The sequence below is a fragment of the Balaenoptera ricei genome, chromosome 2 (genome assembly GCF_028023285.1).
Source record: "Balaenoptera ricei isolate mBalRic1 chromosome 2, mBalRic1.hap2, whole genome shotgun sequence".
NCBI classification, from domain to species: Eukaryota; Metazoa; Chordata; class Mammalia; order Artiodactyla; family Balaenopteridae; genus Balaenoptera; species Balaenoptera ricei.
The window spans coordinates 186,354,945-186,377,151 of NC_082640.1; the positions used below are offsets into that span (position 1 = coordinate 186,354,945).

The window sequence follows — 22,207 nt, forward strand, 5'->3', positions numbered from 1 at the left end:
AGGGGGAGGGCTCCATGAAGAGAAGAGGAGTAGACTGTCCCGAGAGGGAGCTGATCGCCTTAAAGAGCACCGGAAGGAAACTGAGCACCGCCACGCCACCGCCGCGGCTCGGCTTCGAGAGCAGCGTAGCCTTTTCCGTGCTGCATAGCACTCTGGTTTACAGGTAGTCCTGACAGTTTTTGACAGGTTTCATGCTGATGGACATTTAGGTTTGCAGATTTTTACTGTTATGCATTACTGTAAGAATTCCTTAGTCACAGGTATTTGCATTTAAAATCTTGGTAGATTATGCTAAATTTCATTCCAGAAAGGTCTTTAAAAAATTTACATGCCTACGAAGGACATGAGAGTTTCTGACTGATGGTAGATATTTTTATTGTAAACGAGTTAAATAAAAAATATGCGTAGAATGCCACTGGAATTTGTTGTACTTAGGGTGCGTGGTCACACAGATGTCATTGTGCTGGGTGCTGGGAATTCGGTGGCCTCTCCTCAGTCTTGTGTTTTTCCTTCGCACTATAGTGTGAGAGTTTACTCATGTCAGCAGAACATTTGAAAAAAGTTAGCAGCTACGTATATATTCATATTCAATATTGTGTCCTAGAGCTGTACCATAACTCTATTTCAACATTTTTCTATTAAGGGACATTTAATTGTAAGCTTTTTTGGGGGGCGGCATTAATCTACTGATGAACATCTTTTGCTCAGGATTTTGTATTTTGTTTCAGTGTCAATTCCTAAACCGGATTAGAGTATAAACATGATACGTGGGCTTCCCTGGTGGCGCAGTGGTTGACAATCTGCCTACCAATGCAGGGGACACGGGTTCGATCCCTGGTCTGGGAAGATCCCACATGCAGCAGAGCAACTAAGCCCGTGCGCCACAGCTGCTGAGCCTGTGCTCTAGGGTCCGCGAGCCGCAACTGCTGAGCCCACGTGCCACAACTACTGAGCCCACGTGCCACAACTCCTGAAGCCCCCACACCTAGGGCCTGTGCTCTGCAGCAAGAGAAGCCACTGCAAGGAGAAGCCCGTGCACCGCGACGAAGAGTAGCCCCTGCTCGCTGCAACTAGAGAAAGCCTGCAAGCAGCAATGAAGACCCAACACAGCCAAAAATAAATAAATAAAATAAATAAATTTAAAAAAACAAACAAAAACATGATACGCTTCTTGGTACATGTTGCCCAGCTGCTTTCAGGAAGGTGGTGCCAGTTCACGCTCCTCCTCCATCACCAGCCTGGGGCTGGGCTAGTTGTCTCTTACTCTTTATTAATGGAGAAGTGCAGCATTGTGTATTAATTTGTATTCTGTGATTATGTGTTTTTAGTCATTTGTGTCCTTCTGTGAATGTTCTGTTACCTTTTTTTTTAATATATATTTATTCATCTATGTTTTGGCTGTGTTGGGTCTTCGTTGGCTTTCTCTAGTTGAGGCGAGCGGGGGCTACTCTTCGTTGTGGTGTGTGGGCTTCTCATTGCAGTGGCTTCTCTTGTTGCGGAGCACGGGCTCTAGGCGTGCGTGCTTCAGTAGCTGTGGCGCGCAGGTTCAGTAGTTGTGGCCCACAGGCTTAGTTGCTCCATGGCATGTGGGATCTTCCCGGACCAGGGCTCGAGCCTGTGTGCCCTGCCTTGGCAGGCGGATTCTTAACCACTGCACCACCAGGGAAGTCCAAAACCTATATGCTTGGCCAGAATTGGTGTGCTTCGGAGGATCTGGCAGCCTTATCAGCCCTTCCGGTTCTGCAGGACAGGCTGGCTTCTGCAGGGCAAAGCCTTGCTGGGCAGCCGTTCTTACTCAGTTGGGAAGTATGTGTACTCAGTCTCACAAAGTAAATAACTGGTTTGCAGCCCCATCATCAGGTAGCACTTAAACCAAGGGGGCTGGGGCTGGAGGTGCTTCTGTCTCCCCACTGTCAGCAGGACCCTTTGCCCTGCCCTGCTCCAGCAGACACTGCGGGGTGCGTCCTGGGCTTCTGTTTCACAGGCTTTTCCATGGCACGTGGCGAATCGTTAACTTCTTAGAGCAGCTCTGTGAGTCACATCCTTCCTTTTTAGGTGGGCCGACTGTGACTGTGGAGCCCACATGACGTGCCAGAGCCACGCAGCCGGTAGCTGGCAGAGCTGGGTGCAGACACTGGAATCCGTTCCGTCTGCCTCACTGTTCTGGACGGCCTCGCTTACTGTGTGCGGGGTTATGGCGGTAGTATTGTCCCATTGATCTAGATGGGAGGGCCAGGTTCAAAAGCTAATCAGGCCCAACACCCAGCTCACCTTGCCAGTACGTTTATTGATGGAGTCTTTTTCTCCTACATTAGGAGTGTTTTTAATAGTTTTAATAGTTAATGTCTATTTTTTAATAACTGAAGCTTAACTTTTATTTCTTTAGTTCCAAAATTACATTTTAAAGAGATGTAGTAAGCTGTGTCTATAACACTTAATTGTATGTTTTTCAATTTAGAGACCAGAATAAATACAAAGATGCAGCTAATCTACTGAATGATGCCTTGGCCATCCGTGAAAAAACTCTGGGCAAAGATCATCCTGCGGTTTGTATACTGGTTCTTTCATTCTTTTTATATATTATTTTCTCTCATGTATTTTTATACCCATCTCATTTTAATATTAAACTCAACAGGGAAGATTTAAGAGCTGCCTTTTCACTGGACGGCACAGGTAGGACTTCCCTCACTTAGTGCAAGTGATGAGCTTCAGTGCTGGTGACTCCCATTTAGCAGGTGTCAGTGTGCACTTAAGTTGTTGATCACCCCACCTCAAATGGATCACGTACTGTGTTTTTTGATCCTAAATCAAATTGCATGTACTTCTGTAAATTTTTTCCTAAAGATTTTGTATTGTCTTTTTATTAAAATCTGGTCAGATTTGCATATAGATCTATTTTGGTTGGCTTTGTGGCTTTCAGTGAAATTTAAAAAAAAATCAAGATCCTGTTGATGTTGATTTGTTTAATTTTAATATTCGGCAGTGTTACTTTATGCAGTCTGTCTGTAGACAGTGAGACTGCTCTTTCTCCTCAAGTGGAGTCCTGTTCCTTCATCCAGCTGAGAGCTCTTCCCTGCACATACTGGGCGTGATGAGTGTGTGATGTCTCACATCCCCTCCACTGCTGTCGTTTACCGTTCTTCGCGGTTCCCTGTGTTGGTAGGTGGCCGCAACTCTGAATAACCTCGCAGTGCTTTACGGCAAAAGAGGAAAGTACAAAGAAGCTGAGCCGCTGTGTAAAAGAGCTCTGGAGATCAGAGAAAAGGTGCGACTGAGGGCGGTTCTCCTTGAGATGCTATGTTTTATGCTTTTAAATAACTCACTTTTTTTAAAAAAATAACTCGCTTTTAAGCTTTAAGGTAGGGCCACTGTGATATATCATCACTGACCATTTACTGAAAATAAGCCCTTCAGTCAGGTGGGCAGCCCCAAACGCAGCCAGATGGGCCCATACACATGGGAGTTTAGGAGGAGTGGGTGTGCAGAGGGTGGAGCCCTGAGTCTGCATGCCCTCCCAGCCTGAGGCCTAGAAATGACTCACCTGAAGAAGGAATTTCTCAGGCCTGTAGGTGGAAGGCACGGGGGCATTTCATTGACAGTGGGGCACGTGCCTGTCAAGAAGAAAAACATTAAAATTTAAAAAATGAGGTCAACAAATATGCTTATGAAACTGAAGAAAATGAATAATTGTTTTTGAGAACTAAAGAATAACTCAGAGCTATAGAGTAAGTCAATGTCATGGATATTTAATATCAGCTAATACAGTTTATAGTAATTAGGTATTTTTTAAATGTAACTTGTTAATTTCAGCAGTGCTCTGTATGACTGTGTATTCAAATGTTAGAGACTTGGCAGGTCCATGCCATGATTTTTTTTTTTTAAAGGTTATTTTATGACATATAGGTTTGTTTGTTTATTTATTTGTTTATTTTTGGCTGCGTTAGGTCTTGTTGCTGCGTGTGGGCTTTCTCTAGTTGCGGCGAGCAGGGGCTACTCTTCGTTGTGGTATGCAGGTTTCTTGTTGCGGTGGCTTCTCTTGTCGCGGAGCGCAGGCTGTTGGCGTGCGGGCTTCAGTAGTTGCAGCATGTGGGCTCAGCAGTTGTGGCTCGCGGGCTCTAGAGCGCAGGCTCAGTAGTTGTGGCGCATGGACTTAGTTGCTCTGTGGCATGTGAGATCTTCCCGGACCAGGGATCGAACCCGTGTCCCCTGCATTGGCAGGCGGATTCCCAACCACTGTGCCACCAGGGAAGTCCAATGCCATGATATTTTAATTTGACTTTTTGTGTCATTGTTTACCATTGATACTGAGCAATCAGTCATTTAATTTTGAGTCATATGGCAAGGACTTGGGAAAGGGAGGTTGAAAAGGGGCTGATTATCACATTATGCAGGTAAAGTTTTGTCCATGTTGCCATCTGCATAATATTTACAAAATAAAATAGTTTTTATTTTATTTTTTATTTATCCACTGAGATTTTGAGTGGACTGGGGTTAAAATCAGGGAGAACCACAAATGTATCAAATTAAGGATTATGAACTGTAGATGATGATATATCAGATTCATTCATATATATTTGCTCTTTCATTCAGTTGTGTAGCAGACATTTATTGAGGACTTGGGGGCTCCCTGCTTGGTTAGAGTTGGTGATTTCAAATTAGACACAGTCCCTTCCCTGGGGACACAGTGCAGCAGGCAGACCTTGGGAAGGCAGGTGCTTTGGCTTCTAGCCTAGAGCTCAGGGAACACATAGAGCAGGGGCTTCTCCAGGTACAGGGCTGGGACTGCGCTGGGCATGGCCTCCCACAAACAGCCAGCATTGGAGCTGAGTCTCAAAAACCGAGGTCAGAGCTTCTGGGGCAGGGAGAGGTGGGGAATGCAGAGGGGATGGAGAGGCAGCATGCCTCACTGGGGGCTGTGTAGGTGAAGGCGCAAGGTGAGAGACTGGACGGCTGGCTCAGGTCCTGAGGAAGCACTGTCGTGTTTAGTCGTCCATCTGCGTGCCAGCACCGTCCGAGGTGCTGAGAGGACATTACCTCCAGACATTGAGACAAGGCATTTGCACTCTGAGGCTTACATCTTAACGGGTGAGAGTCAGGCGACAAAGGACTAAATAGATAAATAAGATAGTTTTGGGTAGTGATACTTGCAAAGAAAGAAAAAAACCAGGTGATGTGCTTGTGAATAAACTGGGTAGGGATGGGCTGAGGGCTCCCTTAAATTGGATATAAGGAGGTCCTCTCTGAGGGGACCTGAAAAGAAACCTGAAAGATGAGTTGTTTAGTGGGGGGTGGGGAGCAGGGCAGTGCTGGGAGAAGAGCGTCGGGCATCTGGGACAGTAAGTTCAAGTTCGAAGAGCCCTGAGGGGTGAAGTTTGAAATGCGAGGGAAGTGGTTTGGGATGCTCAGAGAATCTGGGTCTGTTTGTGAACGGATACGTAGGATGTGAATTGAAGAATTGGAAGTTTCCTTTGAAGGCTGTTCTGTGCAGGAATAAGTGTAATGTCGTTAGACTCAGAAGGGCCAGGTGTAAGTTCAGGTACTTCAAGGACTGGGCGGCCACATTAAACAGCCTTTATAAAACCCAGTTTCCTCGTCTTCAGACTGTGCATAGTATTACCTACCAGGTAGGATTGTTATAAGAATTAAAGACACTAAAGCACGTGAAAGAAATCAGCATAGTCCCCTCCCCCCAAGATTAAGGAGTTCAACAAATTCTGGTTAAGTTATTTTTATTATTGCATGGGGAACCATTTATACATCATAAGCCTGGAAGCAAGGCACAGTCGTATTTCTGTTTAGAAAGCGCCTTCTCATGATAGGGTAGAGAATGGATCGGATGGTACCATGTGAAACAAATAATAAGTGTTTCTAATACACTATTTTTTATTCCCAGGTTTTGGGAAAGGATCACCCCGATGTTGCCAAGCAGTTAAATAACTTGGCCTTACTGTGCCAGAACCAGGGCAAGTACGAGGAAGTAGAATATTATTATCAAAGAGCCCTCGAGATCTACCAAACAAAACTGGGGCCTGATGACCCCAATGTGGCCAAAACGAAAAATAACCTGGTACGTTGACAGAGGTACAACCTTATAGATAGAGTCAGATTACTTTCTTCCTGAAACCTGGACTCTGTTTCATAGTTTAACCTATAAATAAGAACGTATGCTTCACTTACGTATGAAGAATAGTAAGTACTTTGTTTTATTTTAAGGCATCCTGCTATCTGAAGCAAGGAAAATTCAAGCAAGCAGAAACACTGTACAAAGAGATTCTCACTCGCGCACATGAAAGGGAGTTTGGTTCTGTAGATGGTAAGAAATACACTTTTGTTTCTAAGCAGATGCAGTTGTAGGATGCATTAAACATAGTGATTTCCATGAAGCAAAAGGATAAAAAAAATAGTGATTTCCAGCTTGAACTTGGTAATACCCAAGTCATCACAGTATTTTCAAGATAGAATTTAATTTGAATTTTAGAAATGATTTTCCATGGAGCGCTTATTGGAGAGGACGTGACCCAGTCTGAGTGAGTGCCCATTGGCTCATCATTCATCATCCAGTGACCATGGTGAACCCTGCATGCCTGCCCTGGCATTACCGATAATGGAGTCATGCAGCCTGTGGTCAGGGTGATGGGCCACGCTACCCTCACCGGAGTCCACACGTACTTTAGGCACAACCTAGATGCACTGACTCCAGAAAGCCTTCCTGGAGTCATTAATGCTTTCTACAATTGCTCTGTAGTACAGTGGTTCTCAAAGTGCCGGCAGGAACCAGCAATTTCAGCACCAGTTGGGACCTGTCAGAAATGCAAATTCTTGACCCATCCCAGGCCTGCTGGATTGTTTGACGGCCTTAAAGAGCTAAGGCCTGTCTCCTTTGTATCCCTTAAAGTATTGTAGGTGCTTAATATTTTATAAGATTTTAATTGCTCAGTAAAACAATGTTTGTGTGTTACATAAGGCGTCTTCCCCCTTTACTACCTATTACATAAGGATTTCAGAATGTAGGCAGTTGTTACTAGCGTGTGGGAAACCTTAGAATTCGTGGGGAAAAAGAGGTTTTGATTAATAAATATTTTCTTCTATAGAGAGTTTCTAGAAACCACTTTTGAAAAATCTTGGAAAAGTGTATTAGTTTTTTTCTGTTAACAAGTGGAGCAGTAAATCTCTTACTATCAGAAGATCGTAATGCCTCAGGCTCATCATTTTGAAGATGGATTCCGTTTGCAGTTGTGCCGGGATTGGAAAACAGCCCACCTCCCTGGACCTGTACAGTTCACAGGGACCTTTCATGTCCTCGTCTAACTGTAGAGGCCTTGCTGGTTTTGTGTTGATTCCAGGCCATCTCCTTAGTGCTTCTTTAAAAAAATTTACTCTTGGGGAAGACTTGTTTCCTTGCGATTTGCTAGCTTCTTTCTACTAAAAATAGTAGCATGAAGTCCAGTTAATTGGGTTCTAGTTAAAAGCAGTTTTTCTGTACTCGGATTTATCCTCCACACAAATGTTAAAACGTAGGACAGAAAGGCATTTTTTCTTTAGGCAAGATGCACATGTGTCCTGGTTTGCTGTCGGGGCATGGCTTTCAGGTCACAGGGCCTTCTTGGCTACAGTGCAGCATTGAAACCCATGACCTGGTTTGTTGTCAGGAAACCTAGTTCTCTTAACTGTGGTGGATTCTTGTCTGTTCTAACAATAGGCTTAGATTAGTGCATAAAGCTAAAACTGCAGTAAATAACAGTGTTATTAAGCTTTAAATACTGTTCACTCTTTTTTTTTTTAATAATTGTGATACACAATTATTTTTCAAGTATTTAAACAATTGTACCAGCACCACTAACTGAATAATCCTTCCATTCCCCCCACTCATTTGTAAGGTCCTATTCTAAATTCTTTATCAAGTCAAGGATTTTGTTGCTGGTGGTAGTGGTAGTGGTAATGGTGGCGGTTGTTTTTCTGCTGGACCATTCCTCTCCATTTATGCAGGTATTGATTCTTGTACCAGTTGCACATCTTCTTGGCTGCTGAGGTTTGCAGTGAGGCGGGTGGGGGTGAAGTTAGATATGTGATGTGACAAAGTCTGTAATTACTCTTCCTTTTCAAAACTTCCCCGGTTAGTCTCACTGTTGTTTTTTTTTTAATTGAAGTATAGTTGATTTACAATGTTGTTAATTACTGCTGTACAACAAAGTGATTCAGTTATATATTTACATTCTTTTTTTTTTATATTCTTTTCCATTATGGTTTATCATAGGATACCTGATATAGTTCCCTGTGCTGTACGGGAGGACCTTGTTGTTTATTCATTCTGTATATAATAGCTTGCATCTGCTAACCCCAAACTCCCACTCCACTCCTCCCCCACCCCCCTTCCCTTTGGCAACCACCAGTCTGTTCTCTATGTCTGTGAGTCTGTTTCTGTTTCATAGATAGGTTCATTTGAGTCATATTTTAGATTCCACATATGAGTGGTATCATATGGTATTTGTCTTTTTCTGACTTACTTCACTTAGTATGATAAGCTCTAGTTGCATCCATGTTGCTGCACATGGCATTATTTCGTTCTTTTTTATGGCTGAGTAGTATTCCATTGTATATATGTACCACATCTTCTTTATCCATTTAGGTTGTTTCCATGTCTTGGCTATTGTGAATAGTGCTGCTATGAACATAGGGATGCATTGTATCTTTTTGAGTTACAGTTTTGTCTGGATATATGCCCAGGAGTGGGATTGCTGGATCCTACGGTAATTCTATTTTTAGTTTTCTGAGGAACCTCCATACTGTTTTCTATAGTGGCTGCACCAATTTACATTCCCACCAACAGTGTAGGAGGGTCCCTTTTTCTATACCTTCTCCAGCATTTGTTATTTGTAGACTTTTTAATGATGGCCATTCTGACTGATGTGAGGTGATAACCTCATTGTAGTTTTGATTTGCATTTCTGTAATAATTAGTTATGTTGAGCATCTTTTCTTGTGACTGTTGGCCATCTGTATGTCTTCTTTGGAGAAATGTCTATTTAGGTCTTCTGCCCATTTTTTGATTGGGTTGTTTGTTTTTTTGTTGTTGAGTTGTGGGAGCTGTTTGTATATTTTGGAAATTAAGCCCTTGTCAGTTGCATCATTTGCAAATATTTTCTCCCATTCCGTAAGTTGTCTTTTCATTTTGTTTATGGTTTCCTTTGCTATGCAAATGTTCACTCTTTTAAAACCAGTATTTAAAACTAGTTTCATTCTTCTCCTATGACATGCCAAATAATCCTAAGAATAGTTAACCACATACTAGTCTTTTAGTTAAAAACAGTTTAAATGTGTAATCTTATTTAATTTTCTCAACAGTCCTGTGAAGTGGGTCACACATTACTCCATTTTAGGAGCGAGGACACTGCAGGCTAAGTGACTCGCCCAGGATGGGTAGCTGATGAGTGGTTGGATTGGGTGGGAGCACAGGTTTTATTCTCCAGAAACCTCAAAAATAAGTGAAGAGATGGGAACATGAAAATCACCTGTAATTTCATCACCCAAATATGTCTTTTAATTTTTTTAGTGTCTTTCTGTCCTTTTCTGCCTATTGATTTGCATAATTGAAACCACACTTTATATATAATCATGTATACTGCTTATTTTCCTTTATACTTGTAGCTTAAGCATTTTTCATGTCATAAAAGTATTTTCATAACCTTCACTTTTTAAAAAAAATTTATTTATTTATTTGTTTTTATTTTTGGCTGCATTGGGTCTTTGCTGTGCTTCAGCTTTCTCTGGTTGCGGTGAGCAGGGGCTACTCTTCGTTGCAGTGTGCAGGCTTCTCATTGTCGTGGCTTCTCTTGTTGCGGAGCACAGGCTCTAGGCGTGTGGGCTTCAGCAGTTGTGGCACACGGGCTCAGTAGTTGTGGCACACGGGCTCAGCAGTTATGGCTCGCGGGCTCTAGAGCGCAGCCTCAGTAGTTGTGGCACCCGGGCTTAGTTGCTCCGCAGCATGTGGGATCTTCCCAGGCCAGGGCTCAAACCCGTGTCCCTTGCATTGACAGGCAGATTCTTAACCACTGCGCCACCAGGGAAGCCCATAACCTTCACTTTTAAGACTGCTTATCCTCCATGATGTGGGTGCATTAGTTGTCTGGAAGCTTTGGATGAGTGCTATGTGTCAGTGCTCTCAAAAGTGAAGAAAATTTTAAAGGAATATTGATTTGTAGTTTTTCCATTTTTGCTCCCAACATCTTACTACTATTTCTTAGACTTTTGTTTAATGTTAGTTGTTCAAATTCTAAATAGTCCCAAGTGTTACGTGAGGGTTCTAGCATTAAAAGTTTCCTTATAGGGACCCTAGCATTTGTCCATGTTTTTGATCATTGCCTACCCTGTCTAGGTAGGTACCTTTGATTCCATGTCTTCTGTTCACAGAGCTGCATGTGAATGGCCATTTCCTGCTGGTTTCTTGTGGTCTGGTTCTGTCTTCATAGTCTTTATTCTCCATTGTGAAACCTTGTCTGTCCATGATGTGAAAAGTAATATCTGAGAAGGATCATACGGAAAACAAAACAGAAACCTTGCAGTTGCTGAAATTGACAACTTCCACTTTGTGGGCTCTGTTATGCTTCAGTTTATAGTATGTTATTTTTTCTTCCCTAGATGAAAATAAACCCATTTGGATGCATGCTGAGGAAAGAGAAGAATGCAAAGTAAGGACATACTATTTCGAGAGATTCTAAATTGAATATATTGCTTAAGATAATTATTCACTTGAAATTATTTGCTATAATTTAGGGAAAGCAAAAGGATGGGACTTCTTTTGGAGAGTATGGTGGCTGGTACAAAGCCTGCAAAGTTGACAGGTACGTCTGCTTAACTGAAAAACAAAGACACAGCTGTGGAAGGTGCTAATGCTTCAAAGGTAGCTTGTAAACGACCGAGTGTGTAAGTTCCTTAAAGTGGTGTGGTTGCACAGTCCCTGATTTTCCCCAAATTCCAATAAAAACTCCATAACTTTTTAAATGAGGTAATTCATGTGCACAAAACCCACTGTAATATGGGTCACATGGGTAAAATATTGGTTCTGTCCATTAATGCTGTGTCTAAGGCTAACTACCAAATCGCAGGAGAAAAGATGACTAAATAGAGACACAACATTTAAGGTGGCCATAGAGCAAACTCACGGGAAACAGGCCAGCAGACGTGCAAAAGCCAGCACTTTGCAGGTGTGTCCGGGTGCACACCCCAGTCTCTCCCGCAGCCCTCAGGGCCTCCGTGTCTGCAGAGGGTTGTGTGAGCTCCTTCACCAGCAGCCCATGAGCCTGTGTAGATGCCCATTTCCTCTTCTGACTGCAACACCTTTCCTGCAGTCTTTTTCCTATTTTAACTTTTGCTCTCCCTTTAAGACTTAGTTTACCAGTCTTCTATTTCAGAAAAACTCTCTGAACCCCTAGTTTGGAACAAGTACTCCTTATTTGGGTTCCGCATAGCACTTAGCATAACTTCTGAGTTGCATGTGCTTTGTTTCTCCCAGTATTCTGTAAATTGTCTCAAAGACATGGAGTATAGCTTCTTTATTTCTAAAGCGCCTATTATCAGTAAGAAAGAAATCTCTTGAAGTATATCTATACTAAAATGAACTAGATTTATTTCTCGTTTCTTAGTAAGAGTGCTCTGTGAGGAGTGCAGAAACACTGTCTGTGTCCACACTGTTCATCCTTTCGCACACACAACCGTCATTCTGTGACTCAGATCTCATTGGTGATGAGTTTTGGATTCACTTTGCTTCCCCTCTACTTGTAGAGGGAGGGGAGAAGGTAGATAGCAGCATTAAAACATGTGTCCTCTTTACTGCCTGGCACAGTCAGCTCTGACCCGGGGGTGGGAAGCCTGATGGTCACTGGACAGACCCAGAATAGACATTTCTGTTGAGACTGCTTGGTGGTCTGTGGGAGCAGCCACAGACTGGAAAGAATACAGGGGCATGTCCCATCAGCCACAGGGCTCAGTGCAGTAGGCAGGGGATGCTTGACATAGAAGAGCCTGTTAGAGTTTTACAGTTAAAAAAAAATACCATAGAAATTTAAATAATTTTAGCCAAACATAAGTCTGTTTGTCCTTTAGATTATGTGCTGTTGATAGTGGTTGCTCTAAAACTTATATTTTATAGTTTTGTATATCATATGCTTTCTTACAGTCCAACTGTTACAACTACTTTAAAAAACCTTGGGGCACTTTACAGACGTCAAGGCAAATTTGAAGCTGCAGAAACATTGGAAGAAGCAGCCATGAGGTCACGTAAACAGGTCAGTCAAAAACCTTCTGTTTTTAACTTAGCCTTCCGTTTTTAACTTTGAGTTTAATGATTCTCTTTTACGAGACTTATTGAAACCTTGATTTAGAAATAGAAAATGTTTACTGTTCTAGTTTGTACAAATAAAATTATATTGTTCAAGGGACAATATAATGTAAATATATGGTAAATATGACACCAAAAGCACGAGCAACAAAAGCAAAAGTCAGTCAATTAGATTCACCAAAATTAGAAACATTTGTGCATTCAAGGACACTATCAAGAAAATGAAAAGACTCACAGAATGGGTGGACATATTTGCAAATCACATCTCTGAGGAGGTCTAGTGTCCAGAATGTATAAAGACACAAGGACCACCTAATTAAAAAACGAGCACAGGACCTGAATAGACATTTCTCTGAAGATGCTACACAACTGCCAACAAGCACGTGGAAGGATGCTCAACATCACTAGTCGTCAGGGGAATGCGGGTGAAAACCACAGTGAGGTACCACTTCACACCCACTGGGATGGCTAGAATTCAAAAACAAAACAGAAATAACAAGTGTTGAGGAGGAGGTGCAGAGATTGGAACCCTTGTGCACTGCTGGTGGGGACGTAGAATGGAGCAGCTTCTGTAGAGAACAGTTTGGAGGTTCATCCAAAAGTGAAGCATAGAGTTCCTATCTGACCCTGCAAGTCCACTCCTAGGTATACACTGGAGAGAATGGAACACAGGTACTCAAAACAAATACAGCCAGTTCTCGTTATTCATGGTACTTCTGTTCTATAAAGTTGCTCTGAACACTGAATTAGCAAATACTGAACCATTGTTCCTAGGGAGATACAGAGTTATGTTCCTGGGAGCCTCTGGTCACATTTACTTCAACCGATCAATACATAACCTTGTTTTAGGTCTGCTTCTGTTTAAAGACACCTTATTTAGTATATGTTGTTGATTCATTAGCATCGGATTCATGGCCAGCAGCACTGTAACTTGTGCCTGGAGAGAGCTTATCTTTCTCCATAAGGCACACCCCAGCCTTCTTGCGCTTAGGAACACCAGAGGACACTTTAGCACTGCTCTCGGGGGCCGTTTTAAACAGTGAAATCACTGACCGAAATGCGGAAAACATGGCACCAGATGATTTAGACTGGGGGAGGGAGGATGCTTGTTTACAGTATAAGGTGAAACAAGAAAGCAGGGTGTCACCTTGTTCGATCTTAGCTGGGGATGTGCGCGTCGGGTGACTCGAAGTTTTCTCCACTTTGTGTGTCTGTGAATGACCATGAAAGCACTGCGAGTGTTGATTTTAGGATTACAAATACATTTTGGCCAGTAGGTGAATTAGCAAATACGGCCTCCGTAAGTGATGAGGATTGACTGCGCTTGTGCACATAAGTTCGTGGCAGCATTACTCTCAGTAGGCTGAACGAACAGACAGACACACGTTCGTCGATGGATGAATGGATACACGAGGTGGTATATCCATGGGATGGAATACTATTTGGCAATAGAAGGACTGCTGAAGCACTTTCCTTCATCAACTGAGGTATTTTAGTTATGCTGAAATACAGTTGTAAAGAACATACAGGAAAAAGGCTTAGTTCTTGCCCTTTAATTACCAGTTTTAGAGTAAGGAGTTAATGTATTACTGTGTATGTGTATGCATATAAAGATGGCAGGTTTTGTTTTCTATTTTTAGGGCTGGAGGGGCAGGTGTGGCTTTTTCCCCTGAATGGTGTATATGTAGCCTATTATGCAGTTGTTGGTTTATAGCCACCTTTTGGCCGGGATTAAAGTTACCCATGGGTACCTTAGAATTTTTTCCTTCAAGAGATTCTGTGCAGAGGGATTAGAGAAGGCCCAGCATAGGTGTTGTCAGTGGTGTTCTCCTAGCCTGTGCCCTGCAGGAGCCCCTTTCTTGAGTCCTGTCGTCCTTCCCAGGTCTTCTGACTCTGAGGGGCTACTGTTCAGGGGAGGGCGCCCTGCGTGTAGGCGGCGTGGGATTCTGGCTCGACTGGGAGTGGTCCGTGGTGCTCCTTCATCACCAGGCTTTGCTGTAAACCAGTGCCAAATAGTGTTTATCCAACCAGTGGTGTCTAGAGTCAGGAGCTGCAGATGTTTAGAGAAAGGGATGTTGCTAGTGCTTTGTTGAGAACAGCCCCTCCTGCGCCTGGGAGGGCCACGGTCTGCTTCACTGTGGAGGTCACCGCAGCACATGGTCTTTTTGGGTATTGTGCCCCCCTGAGGAGGAAACCTTGAGGGTGAGCGAAGGGACGGTATTTGCATGAGCTGTTTGGGTTGAGAGTCCATGTAGAACACAAGACATGCTGCACCTGGTCATCAGATGGTACTGAAATGCACACGGAGAACGTTTGCTGCTGGGTGTTAATCCAGTTATGTTTTCACTCAGATGTGCCTGGGGTGAACGTTGAGAAAGCAGGCGAGCGCTTGCTGCTGGGTGTTAATCCAGTTATGTTTTCACTCCGATGTGCCTGGGGTGAACGTTCAACCACGTACTTATTTTGGAGGCATGGAACACCAGGCACTTAATGTTAAAGTGTCAAAAACTGGGCAGTTTCCCAGCGTCTCACCATGAAACTTCCAAACATAGAGCAAAGTTGAGAGGATTTTATACCCGTGTACCGCCTCCGAGATTCAGTCACGAGCATCTCTCCCATCTATCCATCCTTCGGTCCTTTCTTTTTTTTTGATGCCTTTCAAAGTTGTATACCTCAGTACACTTCCTTTTAAATACTTCAGCGTGCACATCATAACCTGGAGCTCAGTATTTGTTTATAATTTTTTAACATTTGAGGTAAAATTTACATACGGTGAAATGCACAAGTCTTAAGTGTACATTCCTGAGAATCACTGTTCTGACTTTTCCCTCCAATGTTTAAGAACTTTTTTCCCCTAATATACATTTAGTTATCTTAGAAATCCCCAATAAAACTTAAGTGCTGATGGATCAAACCCTTTTCCCCCTGCCTGGCTCGCAGGGTCTTGACAATGCTCACAAACAGAGAGTAGCTGAAGTGCTGAATGACCCTGAGAACATAGAGAAGCGGAGAAGCCGCGAGAGCCTCAGCGCGGATGTGGTCAAGTACGAGAGCGGCCCTGACGGAGGGGAGGAAGTGAGTATGAGCGTAGAGTGGAACGGGGTAAGTACAGTACACAGCGCGCGCTCAGCCCGTGCTGCGAGGCCCCGGGCAGCAGTCTGGGCCGTCTCCCACCGGAGTGCTTTCTGGCATCTCCTGACTTACCTGCTAGACAGCCTACTTGTCTCAAATTAAGTACGAAAAATTAAGCTTTTTGTAAGTTCTTCTGCTAACACTGAAGTCTGTTATTTGTTTGAAGTAGTAATTTTCTTCTTTTTAGGAATCCATGAAAGCTGTTTGGCTTAACTTTGAGCACTTAAATGCTGATTGAGTGTCCTGGTTGTTAAAGCATAATCCATAATTTGGTTTTATTTTAATATTAGGATTAGTGTGGCAGATAACTAACTCGCTTTTTTAACTTACCTATTTTCATTGCTAACTTCAGTGCTCCTAATTTCACTGACGAGGCTGCTGTAGATTTCGTTAGAATTAATTTAAATGCTTCCAAGGAAAATGGTGATTCAAACAGAACTCGTCTGTAGAAGAGAACAGGTCAGGAGTGAGAATGTTAGGGTGGCTGCTCTTCACGGCCCAGCTCAGTCCACGGCGGGCCCAGCGGCTCACCGGTCTCCACGGTTACCTGCCGGAGGCTTTTGGGTCCCGAGCGTGTGCCTCTATTAGAAACGTGTCACCTCTGTGGCCAGGCTCTGAATCTGCCTCTGTGGAAATTCTTACCACTGCTGTTTCTCCAGTGTTGCCTTCTGGGCATTTTCTTTCTAGTGAATTTTTGTAACACGTGGGTAATTTTTTTGTACATTGAGCTGGTGTCTTTGGAATTCTGCTTTTATGGGGGAGGGTTGAATGCAGGATTAGCTTTAATGCATTCAGGTGCAGTGTTGATTTTTTTGAAGTCACGTAATGCAGTTTGATTAGGTAATTGTGCAGATGTTTTGCCAAATGGTAGTTTGGGACTTTCTTATAGTCTATCTTATTGAATCTATTTATTCTTTGGGATTTTCTACAGCTGTAGCAATTTGGTAAGGGTCAGCACTCTAGTTGACATTTTGTGCAGAACGTTGTTGGCCAAGCTTTAAGGGAGAGCATCTCTTTCGACTGTCTTTACCTGGCAGCTCCCTTGCTTTGGTTTCCCTGTGCCAAGACAACCAATCAGCATCTGCTTTGACCACTCACCCCGTTGGGCAGTCGCCCAAAGGGAAATGAGGGTGGCGCTGCCCTACTCGTGTCCGTGTCCAGCCCGCACTGTGTACTGTACTCTCCCCGTGGTGGCTGTTGTCTGCGTGCTTTGTGTAGAGGGCCCCTCTTTTCGCTGGTCTTCAGGAGCCAGGGGGCAGGGTTTGATCCTTTAGAATGAAGTTCTGGAGGAGCTTTCTCTTGAGACAGTATTTCTAGGTCAATCTTTCTATGAAATCACGTGAAAATAAAATTATTGACATCTCAGAGTTCTATTACTGTCTTCAAGACTGAGACTTGGGGGTGAGGGAGAGCTGCTTTCATTCCTCCGTGGAGGGCGGGTGGGCGGGCGTCACGGTGCGGTGGGCAGAGGTGGGACCCCACCCCCGCCCAGTTCCTGCTCTCTGCCCTTCACCTCACATTTCCTCTCTCACTGTGGACATGCTGTCACTCAGGACGCACACACGCTGGGTGCTGGATACCTTTTTACTTGACTTTTAGACACTAGCGGCTCTGCATCTTTGACAGAATCCCCCCCAGGGCGCTTCGCCTGGCCTGGATCCAGGCGGCTGAAAGAATCTAGGCTGCCGGTCATCCGGTGCAGCGGTTCCTAAACTCACTTTGAGCAGCAGAAGGAACCCTCCCCTCAGGTGGGGTCTTATGTGAAGCAGTGAGTAAATAGAGAACTGCTTGGGTTAACCAGGGAGGGACAGTCGAGAGCTGGTGCCTGAGGCCACTGCTCAGACCAGGACCGCCCCCAAACAGGAGGCCTTGGCTCTCAGACTGGTTTCCTTTGGAAGCTCTGAGGTTCTGAGAAGTTAGTGCTGCTCTCCCAACATTTGACTTGAGTTTTATTTTCAGAGCATACATTTACGTTTTAAAAAGAGGCAGGAAAGGCAGTATGCACCCTTAGGTGGTGTTTGGTTTTTTTTAACATCTTTTTTGGAGTATAATTGCTTTACTATGTTGTGTTAGTTTTTGCTGTGTAACAAAGTGAATCAGCTATACATATACACGTATTCCATATCTCCTCCCTCTTGCATCTCCCTCCCACCCCCCCATCCCACCCCTCTAGGTGGTCACAAAGCACCGAGCTGATCTCCCTGTGCTATGTGGTTGCTTCCCACTAGCTATCTATTTTACATTTGGTAGTGTATATATGTCCATGCCACTCCCTCACTTCGTCCCAGCTTACCCTTCCCCCTCCCCATGTCCTCAAGTTCATTCTCTGTGTCTGCATCTTTATTCCTGTCCTACCCCTAGGTTCATTAGAACCATTTTTTTTTAGATTCCATATATATGTGTTAGCGTACGGTATTTGTTTTTTCTCTTTCTGACTTACTTCACTCTGTATGACAGACTCTGGGTCCATCCACCTCACTACAATTACCTCAGTTTCATTTCTTTTTCTGGCTGTGAGTAATATTCCATTGTATATATGGGCCACACCTTCTTTCTCCATTCGTCTACCCTTAAGTGCTCTTTAGATTCAGCTTTATTGAGGTGTAATTGCGTGCAACCAGAGGAGCGCATTTGAAGCTCACCTTGGTTTAGAGGCTCACACACTGCTGTCCCCACATCATCTCTGTCCAGGTGTGAGGATAAAATGTTTCATGCTGTCTCTGCATGAGTGCAGATTTCCCTGGGATCACAGGGCAAGCAGACTAAGCATTGTTGCTATTTGCAGCCACCTTCCTGTGTGCATCAAGATTTTCTCTGTTACGCAGTCAAGATAAAAGATAAAAATAAATTGGGAGTTGAGGTGGGCGCTGAGGCTGGACCTGTCTGTAACTTCACGTTCAGATCACAGGTTCTCTGAGGCAGCCTCATTGTTCTTACTTGTTTACTTTATTATCATAAGAACTTGTTACATGTTTATAATGAGAAAATGCTGTTTAGGTTTTATTTTGGGGTTCTACATTAGATTTTAATTTTTTAAAAAAGGATTTCAGCGCTCCTTAAAAAGTTTGGAAACCGCTGCTGTAGGGAAAGTGCTGAGCTGCTCTGTTGGGGGGACGCACACAGCCCTCCCTTGGGTTCTCACAGGACACTAGGCGCAGGCTTTCTCAGAGTTCAGAAGTAACATGGACCACAGAGGGCGGCGTGGTCAAAGACAAGACAAACTGGGTTATAATAGTTACTCCCTGCAGATACTGCAAGTCTGGGTCAGCAGAGAACTGAATTGTGTGCTATTAAGATATAAGAAACGTAAGGCTCCTGGACATATTCTAATTCACGTGAAGTTTCTGGATGAGATTCTTGACATGGTAGATAATTTGTTTAGGGAAGTACAATTCTGTTCTTTTTCTGTGTACCGTAGAGATCATAATTGAAGTACTTGAAAATGTAACTTCATCAAATGTTATTTTTGTGTAAACTGTTCAGATCTAAAAGTCACTGTCAAGATAAGTCTCTTATGGTCCTGCTTCTAAAGATGCAGATGCTCTGTGCATAGTGACCCTTTCTGGGTAAAACTGACTTCACGTTAACTGTGAGACGCACGTGTGTCACTCACCGGGACCCAGGTCCCCACTGGGCCACGCAGGAGCCTCGGGGCTGCACTGTAATTAAGGAATTGCCTTTGCAGTGGTCCCACTAGGCCGCCAGGAAACATCACACGTCTTACATTCTGAGTGGGACCTGAGCTTCACCTGTGCTGGCCTTTCTGTTTTCAGAGTGCCAGTTCTCTACTGGGGTCCTTCTGAAGTAGCCCCACCCCCATGTACCCATTCTTTTCATACTGCTCCCCATGTTAATATTTCTAAAAGCTTTTAATACACTAAACTCTTTCCCAGGATTACTGGGAATGAGGTAACTGTTAACTAGAAATAATGTAATTTTTTAAAAATAAAAATTAAACTAGGAAGACAACTAGAATAAACCAAAGAAGAATTTAAAAACACCAAATCACCTGAAATCCATAGATAATAATTACTGCCATATAATTCTTCACCAATACATTATACTGTTAATTTTTGTTCAGAAACCCAGTTTTTTGATGCAGATATTCTTTCATGGCAGTATAACGATCTAGACTATTCTGAAAGTGTTGGAATACAATGAAACCTCCCAACCCTCTAGTCTGTTTTGAGTAGAAATCCACCTTGTTTGGGTGGGTTTGTGCTGTCCTTCCTGGTGGTTCTCAGGGGAGAGGTTCCCAGCTGGTGAGAGCAAGGAGGGCAGGCAGACCTACCTGCTCCACCGCCCCACCTCCCCTCCAGGTGCTGCTCCCCAAGCCCAGCCTGCCTTGCCGGCGGGGGGGGGGCAGCGGGGGGGGTGGAGAGAGTGAGTGTGTGTGGATAAGTGTATGAAATGCTCTTGGAATCTGACTGAAATTACTCTTCCGTATTCTGCTGAGTGTCTAGTACAGGAATATTACAAATAGTACTACTATAGAGTAGCACTGAATTTTGAAATGAACACAAGGAGTTGTACTATTTATAGAATTATATTAACGTTTTAACATTCTGTTTCTAAAGAGCAGCAAGAACTTATGTTTTCTTGTCCTCCCAGCATTGGTGGGGAGTTGGTAACAAGTTTTATTTTTCCATTTTAAAGATGAGAAAGATGAAGCTCGGGCTGGTTAAATGACTTGCTCAGCGTCGCATGGTGAGTCAGCGCGGGCGGGGCTCAGGTCCCCGCGGTCTGGGGCTTCCAATCTGCCAGGACCCAGGATGCGTTGCTGCTTCGGAAATCCTTTTTCTAGTTAATTTTATTTTGGATTATCAACTGCATGTTTAAAATGTGCTATAAACTTTAAAAGTCAGTGTTTCTTAACATTTCTGAAATGTCTAAAATGTTAGTGTTTTTCAGAGAAAGTCCTTTCTGATTTCAGAGAGAACTTTATAGTTTAGTTCTATGCGAGAGGATTTCTGATAAAGTTAAAGCTTTAATGAATGCACTCTTCCTGTGCATAGCAGTCTTTCTTTTGGTCACTGTCAATGTTTTTTGTTTCGGAATCTCCTTATGTACAGTAACTGGAAAACCTTTTTATTGTGAGTATCAAGGAGATGTCTAGCACGGTGCCAGCCCGTGCTCTAAAAATGTTGAATTTTATTTTATTGAGGATTAGGAGTGATTAGTCTAGATTATGTAAAATGTAACATAAGGTCCAGTACCTGTTTCATACGGGGCTGACAGGAGCAGGCAGAAGGTAATTCCAAATACTAAAGCGGTAAAAATGCTGCTTAGATTTTGTGACCTAGAAATACTGTAAGCCAAGCTGTGCTGCGTGGAAACTGGCTCTTTTCTCATGAATTTCACCCGGGCTTTCTCTCTCCGTTTCTGTCTAACAGGCCTAGCTGCCCTGTGTGACACTCACACTGTCTCCTGCATGATGGGCGGCATCTCCTCCAGCTTTTCTTCTCTCTCCAGTGCTGACGGCTGTGTTTAGCAATCCCCTAGGATTCTTGTCAGAGCTACACCGCCATTCCTTTCGGTGCTGCTGTCCTTTTGGGGGGTTCCTTATCTCTGTATACATGTAGCTTTGCCAGATATGTACTTAGTAATATAAACTGTGTTAATAAAACCATTTACTGTGTAATACATGAGTTTAAAAACTAAGAGCAATTAGCTGTTCACTTTGATAAGAGGTAGTTAGTAGTATCCCCCAGGTGTTACTGCAATGGCATGATGGTGACTGTGACACTACCTAGGCTGTCAGAGTAGGGCATGTGCTGCTCCTGTCGCGTACCGATACCTGCTGGGACCATCCTGGGCTCTGGGCGCTCCCCTTAGGATCGTGCTCAAGTAGAATTTGCTGTGTAGTCTTTGTGTGAAATTTTGGCAATTCTGCTTTTCTCTACTAATCTTTAAGTGTTCAGTGATTTGTGTATTTGTGTCTTTCTAACTTCTAATAAACTCACTCCAACTGACCTGTGTCTTGGTGTCTGTCTGCTTGGTAGACCTTCTCACTCTTTCCATGGAATGCAGCATTGCCGTAGCTTCTAGAAGGGGTGGGGCTACTGTTAATCTTACTAAATGATTCATTCTGAGAATAAAAGTTGTTCTATACACATTTTTTTCACTCTGTGTATTTGATTTTCATATCCAGATACTGCCAAGTGTTTCACTTATTAATATCTGAATCAGTTATACGAAAGCTGGGCACTCTTACTTGCTTCCTACAAGGCATCTAAGGATTTTTAGTTATTTTGTATAGAATGAACGTATTGTTTAATTTTCCCATTACATTTGTAATCAACATTTAATAAAACTGTCCTATATAACTTAATGAAGAAACAGTATGTCTATTGCATGTAGATGAAATTGTTAAAAGGAAGTTGCCTATGTCAAACCTAAATGTTTTAGGTCCTGTACTGTTTCATGGACCAGATGCTTCCATATTTATTAAACATGGAGTTTGATTTTGGTGATCTTCCTAGAAGCTGCCTTAATTTCCTTGAGTCTTTCTGTGTATCTTTTGTTTCAAAACAGTAATATAATTAATTTTCCTTTGGGGATTTTGTTACTTTTGTTTGAATGAGCTTTTTCATGTTCAAAGGTTTTCATATTCATTGGATTATCTTGCATGAAATTTAAAATGGAGAGATTTCTATTTAAAGTGTATTTACATACATGGCAAATTGATAATTTCTGTAGGAGTCACATTACCAGCAAGTCACAGACCGGCAGGTCAACCACG

The 22,207-nt window shown here is 43.2% G+C and overlaps 1 protein-coding gene across 14 annotated transcripts in view; it reads left to right on the forward strand.

Moving 5' to 3' along the window:
* The window catches only part of KLC1 (kinesin light chain 1), a 56,989-nt gene that overhangs the window by 22,827 nt on the left and 11,955 nt on the right, over window positions 1-22,207 (forward strand). For 3 of the 14 annotated variants that reach the window (XM_059915088.1, XM_059915087.1, XM_059915093.1), the window contains exons 6-13: window positions 2,459-2,546; window positions 3,164-3,265; window positions 5,894-6,067; window positions 6,214-6,313; window positions 10,635-10,684; window positions 10,770-10,837; window positions 12,172-12,280; window positions 15,274-15,408. In XM_059915088.1, the coding sequence (XP_059771071.1) occupies window positions 2,459-2,546; window positions 3,164-3,265; window positions 5,894-6,067; window positions 6,214-6,313; window positions 10,635-10,684; window positions 10,770-10,837; window positions 12,172-12,280; window positions 15,274-15,408 (826 nt within the window). Of the gene's footprint in view, window positions 1-2,458; window positions 2,547-2,635; window positions 2,674-3,163; window positions 3,266-5,893; window positions 6,068-6,213; window positions 6,314-10,634; window positions 10,685-10,769; window positions 10,838-12,171; window positions 12,281-15,273; window positions 15,436-20,121; window positions 20,173-20,858; window positions 21,950-22,207 lie in introns of those variants that run through there. The other 11 variants (XM_059915085.1, XM_059915084.1, XM_059915089.1 and 8 more) reach the window with 9 other exon arrangements.